The 12,470-nt window shown below is 32.8% G+C and overlaps 1 protein-coding gene across 7 annotated transcripts in view; it reads left to right on the top strand.

Annotated features, from left to right (window-relative positions):
- The window catches only part of SEPTIN7 (septin 7), a 202,849-nt gene extending 190,798 nt beyond the window's left edge, over positions 1 to 12,051 (top strand). For all 7 annotated transcript variants that reach the window (XM_070616235.1, XM_070616233.1, XM_070616231.1 and 4 more), the window contains 3 exons: positions 5,681 to 5,816; positions 9,809 to 9,948; positions 10,985 to 12,051. In XM_070616235.1, the coding sequence (XP_070472336.1) occupies positions 5,681 to 5,816; positions 9,809 to 9,948; positions 10,985 to 11,024 (316 nt within the window). In that variant the 3' untranslated portion in view covers positions 11,025 to 12,051. The remainder of the gene's footprint in view (positions 1 to 5,680; positions 5,817 to 9,808; positions 9,949 to 10,984) is intronic.
- Positions 12,052 to 12,470: the final 419 nt, after the last annotated feature.

A 12,470-nucleotide genomic window follows, 5' to 3' on the forward strand; every position in this document is an offset into this window, starting at 1 on the left:
GTTAAGTTTGTGTACTCTGCTTCGCCAGCCCAGGGTTTTGCCTTGTCACATCCTGGGCACGGACATGGCACTGCTCATCAAGCCATGCTGAGGCAGTGACCCACATAGCACAACCAGAAAGGACCTGCAACTAGAATGTACAAATACGTACTGGGGGGCTTTGGGGAGAAGAAGAAAGAAAAAAAAGATTGGCACCAGATGTTAACTCAGGGCCAATAAAAAAAAAAGAGCTTGTTTATATATTTTTAAAAATGCGGACATTTTATTACTTTCTTTACTACTTTGTAGGTCTCTAAATAGCAACTGCTGGCAATTTGACAAAGAAATAAAATTGATAATAAGGTCGTTTATTCATCTGTTGATTGCTGATGGACATATGTTTTTTCATTGCCCTTAACAATATTTATACATATAGATACATATATGAATCTATTCAAAATTTATAGTTATATTAACCTTTGGCAGCGTACACTCAACAAAGTGCTAATCACACTTTGGTTTTAGAATATAAGTTAATTTTTTTATGTTAGGCATTGAGTTGTAGATTAATTCATTTTATACTTATATTTAATTTTCTGAGTCAGTTTTGGACAGACTGTAGAGTGTACTAAACCATGAGTTAAAAATAAAAATACTGGATTTGTATGTCTGAAAATGTTCCTTTCTGTTAATGTTAATAATCCTAGAAAATTATGTTTTGGAAAGACTTAAGATTTGGACATCACGTTGTACACCGTAAACGTACATAACATTATATGTCAATTATATCTCAGTAAAGCTAGAAAAAAACCCCAAGATTTAGGTTATGTAGTTAAAATGTGAAAAATAGCTGAGTTTGTCTCATCAAGTACTAATTTGTTTCAAGGCCAGAGTCTGGAAAAGTGGGCACTATTCCTAGCAGCCGTTCAGGTATTACTTGTTATCTGGCAAAGAAAAGATGGAGTCACCTATTTTAAGTACTTCTTAAACCTTCAGGGATAGTTTTGTCTTGCTCACCCTGTCTGGAGGGTAAAGGGTGGTTGGAAGTGAACAGAAAAGGAAGTCAGGTTCCAGATCAAAGAAGATTCAACAAGAGGTTTTAAAGGCAAGGGGAGAAGAAATAGCCATATCCAGATTGTAGATCTCTTAAAGAAAAGAAGGTGATCCTCAATAAGAGGAGGACTGTCCTTTTTTGCTAAGCCTGCTTCTTAAAGTGTTACCTACTTCTTCCTTCCTTGGTCTTCCTTCTACCTTTTACTTAAAATCACATTCCATTGGTGACTCTTTTTCTGAACTGTTTTCTGTCATTGGTGCCAGTTATGACAATTGACATCTTGCTCCAAGTTGGGGCACACCCTTGTTACCTTTTTCCCATATGTTAATTTATTTTTCTGATTTCTATAGCCTTCTCCATCTGTATAGTCTTGGGACAACTTTATGGATAACTGATTCCTAGAAATGACTAAAATACAGGTTTCCAAACACTAAACCTTAGAATTTTTTTGCTACATGACAAAGTTTTCTTTGATCTAAAGAGAAAGATAATTTTCTGAAATTTTCCACAGTTTTTCCAAAATATTAAATTTATTCAGTTATCTCTTTTGTTCTTTGTTCAAATGTCCGTTCATGAAAATATAATGATGATAGAGTATTGTTTTGTTTATGTTTGGTTTTAGCACTCTCACTTGGCAAAATAAAAGGTTGGCAACCGTTATTTCCCAAAATTTTTGGAAATTTTTATTGCTCTTTGGAATCCATTGAAACAAAATTCCTTTGGAAAATTTTGTATGAAAATTGCTATACATAGTGGCCTACCAACCATTGGAGCAAAAGTATGTAAATATACTTGCTTAATGTGTTCTTCAGGGAAAACCACACATAATTTAGATGAGATGTGGTTGTCTTCCATTACATTCAAAATGTGTGTCATATAACACAACCACAATAGAACCTTACTAGGTCAGCCTTGTGTGGTCCCTTCCGTGATTCTCTTATTGGTCACATGAAAGGGTGAGTCATCTGGTGGCTTTCAGGAACTTTAACCCCTTAAAGAGGATCCCTAGAAGGACCTAATTTATATCTTTGAGGATTTAGTGTAATATTCCCATTATGTTATAGCCTTTTTTGATTTTTTAAATTTTTTTACTAGGCCTTTTTGTTTCTCTGACTGAGTTGCTTTAAATTTCTCTAACAAGTTTTAAGTTTATAAGTTTTAACATATCTGTGTGTGTGAAGATTAGTTTCCCATTAAAAAGCAGGCAGGCAATGATATAATTTAAATTGGTTTTAATCTAATAATATTAATCTAATAAATTAGCTGTCTAATAAGTCTTTTTGAAAAAACAGTGTGATGACAAAGAATGATCTTTTTATCCTGTGTTTTCTACATTGTAAGCACAATTTTATAGTACAGTTTTCTAAATATTAACTTTAATAAAGGTGACTAGAAGTGGCGTGCTAATTAATTTAAACATAAAAGAGATTAGAAAGTTCATTTTGGCTGGTGAGAGGCTTCAAAAAATCCATTTTAGATATGTGACGTTTTTTTTTAAATAATACTGGAATATTAGTTTATTTGATCAGGAGTCAAGACTTTTTACAAGGCCGAAAATCTTAAAATATCTCAGATATGAAATACTACAAATTTCTTTTGAAAGTACACGTATTTAAATAGATTAAAAATTTGAGCGGGCTACCAGAAGGTGATTGCTCATCATATTTATTTTCATAATGATTTGGTATAGTGATTACTAACAGAATTTTGGAAAAGAAATTAACTAGTTTTAACACAGTTTTCTGTAAACTTTTGTTTTAGAGCACATACCTTAATTATTTAATCATGAAGTCTGTGAATTTGCCATTAATTGATGCTTTTACTGTGGTTTACTTTGTGTGCTAAGTCTCTGTATGTTTTGTTCCTTTAGATATGACACAATTAAAAGTGCGTAAGTGGTTGTTTTTCCAAACACATAAGCAGTTTCAGTATGTAGAGATTTTTAAATTTAAATTTTTGAATTTAAAAGCAAATCTCAGTGTTTCTCTACAGATTGTTTCTCTGCAGTGTTCTATTTTCCCCCAAGAGTTGCTTAAATAATAATCTAGATGACAGTGTTTACTCTGGTGAGCTGGTAGCATTTTAATGTGCAAATTATACTATGAATTCTTTAAATTTACATGAATTACCTTTTTTCCCCCAAGGATAAAATTAAATGAGCATTTTGTGGATAGGTTATTATACTTAAGAATATGTATTTAACTTTAAAATGACAATTCTGTCTAGATTCTAATTTATTTACTATATTTACAGTCTTGAATTATTTGTTTTCACATCACAACAGTATTATTGGATAATCTCAGTTGCTTCAACATATATATTCAGTTATTTAAAACTGTCGATTCAAAAACAGTTAACTAGATTAGTTATTAGATTCTTTGACTTTTCCAGAGTCTAAAAAGGCTTTAGGGGGTGGGAGAAGTGAGATTATAGACCCTTTAAAAGTCTAACAAGCACTTTGGCCCCTCTCACCAGAAAAATGTTCACGTGCGCACACATGCGAACACACACACATATTTGTAATGTCATTTCAGGGCATATGCTAACATTCTGCATAAGAGATCTGAGGCCCTCATATTAAAAACACCTGCCATAAAGATGAGAAATCTGTTTTAAGAAGGACCTCATCAGTTTTTAATGAAATAATGATATTTACACTTAAAAATTTATTTCAATTGACCTCACTTTTTGAATGTAGGTTTTTGTTCTAAGTTAATGTTTGGTTTAGTTTCATTTTCAGAGATTCTGATTAATTACTTAATTGTTAAAATATACGGTAGGTTTGTAAGGTTCTTTCTGGTGAAGAATTATCCTTTAGTTAATAACATTTTATTCTAATTTACAGTAATTGCAAAAACAGATCATCTTGATCCCAGCAATACCTCACATCTTTGTCCTTCCTTTTGACTAAGAAAAATCGATAGCCAATGTTCTGTCCTGTTGCTCTTGTTTAGTATTTTCCATTTAGCTCCTCCTGTTTGATAGGGAAGAAGGATGATGTAATGGTCAGAAATATTCAGCCTCATAAGGAGAGAAGTCACCATAAACAGAGTGTGTCAAATCAGGATTAAAGTGACTAGCCTCTGAAGTTAGGGGTGATATCTATGGCCTGATTTTGTTTTTGTTTTTAAGCCATGATTTAATTTTTTAGCCACTTTATTGAGATAAAATTCGCCAGTTTAAAATGTACAATTCAGTTGTCAAAGCCTGTTTTTGCAGAGGCAAAATGAACATGTTTTATCAACAAAATCAGAAAAGGGCCTGCCTCTTTTAAGTTGTCCCAGTGTACTAAATAGTTTTCTGAGATCCTCAAAGCCACAGGGCCCACTTTTCCTTCCTCTTCGGGGCTGTGGTAGGTTACTTGATACTTTGGCATTCTCCTGTGTCTGTAAGTATGCTAGCCTTAATATAAAGCTCATTTGTAATATTTTTCAACATGAAAATTTTGACCAAAATTGTGCAAGGAAATTTGAGCCTGTGGACTTTAATGTCAGTGGAGTGAACTGCTTTTATTTAACTATGCTTGTGTCTATTTTCTGGCATTTCAAAAATAATTATCAAGATATTTATTGGCTTCTGATTCTCTCTTGTGCGCACATTTATTTTATCATTGAACATCTTTAAACGTTAAGATAATGAGATATTTGAGTTAGGTAGAATGAGTTTTCAAGAGCATTGAAGTTATCATAAGTGGCCTAGAAATATTCTGCATACCTAAATGAAGAGTATTCTAGATATTGACTGGTGCTGTTTCCAGCATACCAATTCAGTTACCAAAATAAATTTGAATTATTGTTAATTATATAATTGTGATGTCAAAGTTGTCTTAGAAGAAGAGATTATAACACTTGAAAATTTGTAGAATTGAAAATATTTTACACATGGTAACTTCGTTAACTCAGTTTCTTTTTTCATGTCAAAATTTTGTTTAAAGAAAGTAAAAAATTAAATAATTTTCTTTTAGTTTTCCATTCTGTGAATGTATTTTGGGAATATTTTCCTTCCGTTAACTTTCTTTTTTTTTAAGATTTTATTTTTCCTTTTTCTCCCCAAAGCACCCCGGTACATAGTTGTATATTCTTAGTTGTAGTTCCTTCTAGTTGTGGCATGTGGGATGCCACCTCAGTATGGCTTGATGAGCGGCACCATGTCCTCCCCCAGCATCCGAACCAGTGAAACCCTGGGCGGCTGAAGCGGAGCGTGCCAGCTTAACCATTCGGCCACAGGGCAGCCCCTCCAATTCTTTCTGCAGTTCAGTTTATTTGTCATCTTTAGGTTTGATATGCACTAGGTTTAGAGAAATATCTCACTAACAGTTGCTTTTGTTATTTAGATCTATTTTCGTAATAGTTATTCACTAGAGATTCAGGTTTAGATATGAAACCTCATGGAAGGAATTTCAAGATTATAAATATTTATAAATTTTAAAGTTTCTAAAGCATTTATACATAAAACTTCAAATCTGTGTTGTCATTTAAGATGGTGTCAGGAGAATTGAAAAATTATTTTGAAACTTATTTTCAGAAAAACAGCAGAGAATTTAGTAATGGCATACAGCGTTTTATTTGTTTTCATCACTGTTTCAGAGTTTTGTATTACACTTTTCATTTTTAGATGTGTAATTATTATCCTTAATGGTCATAACAGGAGCCCTCTCGCCCAAATGGAAGAAGAAAGAAGGGAGCATGTAGCTAAGATGAAGAAGATGGAGATGGAGATGGAGCAGGTGTTTGAGATGAAGGTCAAAGAAAAAGTTCAAAAACTGAAGGACTCTGAAGCTGAGGTAATCAACCTAATATTTCCACCTCTTATAGACAAGTACTCCTTTTTAAAATAGTAAATATCTTTAATAAAATTCTTAAATAATATAACCTTTCTACACATTTTTTTGAAATCTAATATAATACCCTAATGTAATAAAATAGAGAAATAAAAGCAAGCACTGTGTTTATAGTAAAATAATATATACTTCAATATGTAAGTATTTGGACACAAGTATACTTGGTAGGAAGGCATAATAGAATACTTATAATGAATTATTAGTTGTAAAGAGCAAGTTAGGAGAAATGAAATTATAAACCATTCCAGATATTCAGTATAAGAAAGGTAAAAATCAGAGTTTTGGGTGGTTGTAAGAAGAAAAACTAGTGTTAGGGGCCTGGCCTGGTGGCATAGTGGTTGGGTTTGCACACTCTGCTTTGTCGGCCTCGGGTTCATGGGTTCGGATCCTGGGCGTGGACCTACACACTACTCATCAAGCCATGCTGTGGGAGCATCCCACTTACAAAATAGAGGAAGATTGGGATGGATGTTAACTCATGGCCAATCTTCCTTACACACACACACACACACACGAAAACTAGTGTTAGGATAATAATAATAGACCAGACATACCTGCGTATGAATGAGAAAGAAAGAAAAACTCTTAACTGAACTCAAGACATGCCAGGATAAATTACAGGCAGGCAAAGGGAAGAAAATGAAGGAATGTGATATTCTTGTAAATGAGTGGGGCCTTATTTGTAATATACTGCCAAAGTAATTCCCAATGTTACAAAATTGGATAGTGACAAAGCATCCCAGCAAGCTTATCTACTACCTTGGAATCCCTCCAATGTTGAGGGATGCATTTAGTTTCTATTAATCAAAAAGACTTTGAAGACATTTCTTTCAATAAGTGACAAGAAATAAAAGATGGAGGAAAAAACACCAAGACAAGAATCTATAGAGTAAGTAGTTGGTTTGATGTTTGAGAACAATAGAAGAAACTATGGGTAGACATAAAATAAATCAGTGATTTCAGCATGAGATTTTTCTCAGCGTAGATTTGTTATTATGCTAAAAATTATTTTTATGGAATTACAGTAATATGGATGACATTAAAGTGACTTTTAATGATAAAATTCAATAAGATACCTGTGTTATATGTGGTTATTAATATTTGTATCTAAGTAGATTAAAAGGAAATTCAGATCTGTTTTGTTACATCCTGACAATTGGTCTCATTGCTTTTGTAATTACTGCATAAACTACTGAAACCCTCTGACTAAATACATAACCAAAGTACTCTAATCCATTGAGTAGACAGAATGCATGGAGTGACTAAAGTATTTAATAATTTTGAGAAAATGTTCTTATTCCACATTAGATTTCTCTTAAATTACTGGGCTTTTTCTGTAATTGCTTATAAAAAAACTTTCACTATTATATTTGTCATAGGCTTAATTCAGTGGTGATATGGAATAATTCCTCCTGGTTTGACGCTGCCAATCACTGCAAGACTAGCATCTCTGGCACCTGTTATTAAGATGACATTTTGGAGATTAAGTTTAGTCTTCTTATTTATCAGCCTGTTACTAAATCTATGCATTTGAATCTCTTACCCTTTCACTAATTAATCAATAATCTTGAAAATCCATATCAGAAGGGGAATAAAAACAGGAGTAATCAAGACTCTGCATTATCCTCCACTTAGATTCCATTCAAAATCTAAAAGTAGTTAAATTTACATTAGGCATAGACATATTTTATGACCAGCTGCTAAGAGTAAATGTTATAACAAATAATTATGAAACTGTAGCCAAAGAACCTTCAAGGGTTTTTATGGTTACTGAGTTTTGAGAAACTTAACTACTCTCTGAAGTATGCAATCTTTCTTAGTATCAGATTGACCTGTAAAGAGATCTGAGCCAAGTGTCCCCTAATATGTAAGCCATTTTGTGTATATAAATAAATAGGTGAAGAAACCTACTTAACCTTGTTTAATACAGTTTTTTCTCAAGTTCGTTTGTGCTAGAAATATGGGGCACAGCTGCTAATATCTAGCAGCACAGCACATTGGGCCCAGTGCTAAGCATCTTTCATTGATTATGTCATTTAAGTCACACCATAGCCCTGTGAGGTGGATATTATTGTCCATCTCCTTTTTTTATATGGGAGGAAAGATAATCAACTTGATCCGTGCTGCATAGTTGTAAGGCATTATTTGAACCCACTTAACTCTTTAAGCGTGCTCTTAATCACTACACAAGCCCGCAATCACGTATCCACAATTTCAAATCCTAAAAAGCTCTGAAAACTATGCAAAACCAGACATAGAACTAATAGTTTTATCCCACTTGATGAGAATATTTCTATATTTTACTTGCAAAAAATAGTAGTTTATTTGATTATAGGTGTACCCTAGACAGCTCCAGAGGTGTTTTCTAAGTGCAGTATATACACCTCTCTAAGTAGCATTGCCTTTCTAAAATCTGAAAAATTCTGGACTTTGAAACACATCTAACATAAGAGTTCCTTGAGAGTGAGGGATTGTGACCTGTATTTCTACCTGTCTACAATTAACACAGAAGATACTTATGTGTAACAGAAACGGACAGATAAAGAATGGTGAACACCTATTGCCCAGCTTAAAAAATAAGACATCCATTTATTTGAGGCCCCTGTGTGCATCTCCCCTCTTGCATCCCTCTGTCTCCTTCCCAGAGGTAACCATTCTGAATTGTGTGTTTATGATTTACTTGCATTTATATATTTATATATATATATATGTGTAACTAGAGGCATTTTCCTATGTTCCTATTTTCTAATATTTTCTTAGTAACTTGTTTGCTGTCATCAGCAAGATGGTACCTCAAATTTCACTCATGTTTGCTTAAATTTATCTTAGATAGTTTTGTAGGAATTGCATGAAATAATTGTAATAGGAATGAATATGAAGTTATTTTTGTGGGTTTACAAAATAATTAAGAAAACAAATTGTATTCAAAATTATATTGTAATCCAAATTTAAGATGTTAATTCACTGATGTAATGCAGTCTTTTAATAGAACATAATTCCTGGACATCTGAAGATTTTGAATAGCTCTTAGATATTCAGTGTAGTTAGATTTAATGTAATTATTTTACATGAGTATTTTCTTCAGAAGTAGACTGAGTAGTGCCTAAATGAAATTATTTAATGAACCATTAGATAAGCTCTTGGTTTCTGTAGTTACTTTGCATGAGTGTTTCCCATCTCTCAGCCAGAATTCTTTACAGCATTAATTCTTAATGTAGGAAGAACCACCTGTATTAGAGTCACTGGGACTTGTTGAAAATGCAGATTTCTAGACTCTTCACCCAGAGATTCTAATTCACTATGTCTATATGAGGTCCAGGATTCTATATTTTTAACAAGTACTCCAGGAGATTTGTACGAAGACTAACATTTGAGAACCACTGCTTTATAAGAATCAGGGAACCTTACTGTGACCTTGAAACTCGGGTTTTTATCTACCCACTTTCTTTCCACTTATCTAAGCTTTTTAAACTTGGAATTAGGAGACAGATTCAAATCCCAGTTCTGTAATTTCTGACTAATGATCTTGGGCAAGTGACTTAAACTCTGCAACTGTTTGCTCATCTGTACAGTGGGAGCAATGGTGTCTTCCCTGCTCAGCTTTATACATGCTTGTGAGTAATGAAGAGTGAGATGATAAGATAGGATGTGTTCATTATAAAGTGCTACACAACTGTAAGCTTGTTTCACTTTTTTTCCTTTTCCCAAGATTATTCTCTTGGGTCACTGGCCTTTTGAGTGGCAAGTCCTACAGGAGGAGGAATCCTAGACAGTGCTTTCCAGGTAGTACTCTGAATTTATAGCACAAGAACTCAGTGCCCATACTTTTAATATTAGAATGCCTGGATGAAACTAGACTGCTGTCCCTGCTAAATTTCTGCTTTTGCTCCTGATTTCTTAAATAGTTTTATTTTGTATATTGTCCTGTGATTTAGCTCCAACGGCGCCATGAGCAGATGAAAAAGAATTTGGAAGCACAACACAAAGAATTAGAGGAAAAACGTCGTCAGTTTGAAGATGAAAAAGCAAACTGGGAAGCCCAGCAACGTATTTTAGAACAACAGAATTCTTCAAGGTAACTAATATCAGATTCCCAAGAAATATGTATAATAATGTTTTAAAGAATTATTTTCCTACTTATTTTAAAAAGATTAAAATAACACTTTAAAAGACATCACCTATTATCATGTATCCCAAGGACAATCATTTTCGTGGATGAATATTTTTAGATAGATGGATGCAATCTATGTACTCTGTTCTTTTCACTACATTTTCCATGACTTAACAATCTTCATAATTATAATTTAGTAGCTTCCTATAACATTCTTCCCAGTTGACTCACCATAATCAATTTCTTACCTCCTTCTCCCAATTGTTTATGGACATAATGGTTGTGTTCAGTTTTTGGCAAGCATAGACAACATTGCTACAAAGATATTTTATACATTTACAGAGTATGTTTTAATTATGTTGAATTATTTCTTTAGGATAAAATCCTTAAGATAAAATTTTGGATATTTAATTCCTAATACATCTAATCAGTTACTTGCTCTTAATTTATACGAAACTCAGTAATATTTGTACCTTGGTTTTCTTTTTTTCCTCATAAGTCCCATTTAACACTGAAAAGTGGCATCCCTGTAAGGATTCTGCAGTTAACTCTCGGTACTAATAAACATTTTCAAGATTAGATGTTTGTTCTGTAACACTATTCTTCTATTAACTTCTTCCCCAAGGAAGAGGAAAACGTATTTATAAAAGCAAATGCATTTCAGAATACAAATGGGCAGTAGGAAAAAAGGATATTCTATTTGACGTCAGTTGATCTTTTTCAATATACGCTATTTCATTTGGGAAGAATAAATGATTCTTTGTCATATTTTCTACTGTTTATCTTGGAGTTTTGTCAAATACTGGATTGTCTAAGAAAATATTCTTATAGACTAACATTGTCCTCATTGTTCACTTCTAAATCTTGTAATTTTTTAAATGAAAAACTAGTGTTTGAAAATCCAACACTCTTGTAATTTGGCTAGCTATTGCTACCATATGTTGTCTATAATGTTTGTAATGTAGTCACTCATTTTGATTACTTTCCTTTAATCATTTAGAACCTTGGAAAAGAACAAGAAGAAAGGGAAGATCTTTTAAACCCTCTATTGACCACCAGTTACGTATTAGTTGCCAATATGCCAGCTTGGACATCAGTGTTTGTTGGATCCGTTTGACCAATTTGCACCAGTTTTATCCTTAATGATGGATTTAACAGCATGACAAAAAAAAATTTTTTTTTTGTTCTTGATGAAGATTAAGATGCCTTGAATTGTCTAGGGTGTTGTGTACTTAGAAACTAACAGCTCTAAGTACCTTTCCTACATTTTCTTTTCTTTTTTTTATTAAACAGATGTCTTCAATTTAATGCAAGAAAACATTTTACTATTGTACAATCATGTTCTGGTGGTTTGATTGTTTACAGGATATTCCAAAATAAAAGGACTCTGAAAGGTTTTCATTGAGGATAAATTGCCATAATATGATGCAAACTATGCTTCTCTGATAATTATAATACAAAGGTTCCATTCAATGCAGCGTATACAATAATGTAATTTAGTCTAACACAGTTGACCCTATTTTTTGACACTTCCATTGTTTAAAAATACACATGGAAAAAAAAAAACCTATATGCTTACAATGCACCTAGAGCTTTTTTATAACAACCTTTTTTTTTGTTTGTTTATTTGTTTTGGATTCTTTAAATATATATTATTCTCATTTAGTGCCCTCTTTAGCCAGAATCTCATTACTGCTTCATTTTTGTAATAACATTTAATTTAGGTATTTTCCATATATTGGCCCTGCTAAAATAGAATATAGCATCTTTCATATGGTAGGAACCAACAAGGAAACTTTCCTTTAATTCCCTTTTTACACTTTATGGTAAGTAGCAGGGGGAAGAAAAAGCATTTATAGATCATTTCTAGGCAAAATTGTGAAGCTAATGACCAACCTATTTCTACCTATGTGCAGTCTCTTTATTTTACTAGAAATGGGAATCATGGCCTCTTGAAAGAAAAAAAAGTCACCATTCTGCATTTAGCTGTATTCATATATTGCATTTCTGTATTTTTTTGTTTGTATTGTAAAAAAAATTCACATAATAAACAATGTTGTGATGTAATAGAGTGTGAGGTCTTAAATATTCTACAGGTGATATACAAAGCTAAAAGAATCGGGGGGAGAAACTTTTCAACTTGAATTTGCTTCCTCCAGGATTGTAACTCTTCTCTTGTATGGTTGTTTCATTTAGAATGTGTATGTGCTAATTTTCTAATTTATGAGATACAGTATCTCTCTACTGATTACTGTCTCTCATTAATATGTTATTTCTCTGAGAACAAATCCCAGCTCATTCACATTAGGTAAACTCTCAGGTCCTTGGGAACTGAAACTTTTTAACTGGAAGGAGGGTGATATAATTTCTTTTCACTGAGGTCAAATGATAGAGATTTTAATTTAATGCTCCATGATATTTTATTTTATTTTTTTTAAAGATTGGCACCTGAGCTAACAACTGTTGCCAATCTTTTTTTTTTTTTT

The sequence above is a fragment of the Equus przewalskii genome, chromosome 4 (genome assembly GCF_037783145.1).
Source record: "Equus przewalskii isolate Varuska chromosome 4, EquPr2, whole genome shotgun sequence".
In the NCBI taxonomy this organism is placed as follows: domain Eukaryota; kingdom Metazoa; phylum Chordata; class Mammalia; order Perissodactyla; family Equidae; genus Equus; species Equus przewalskii.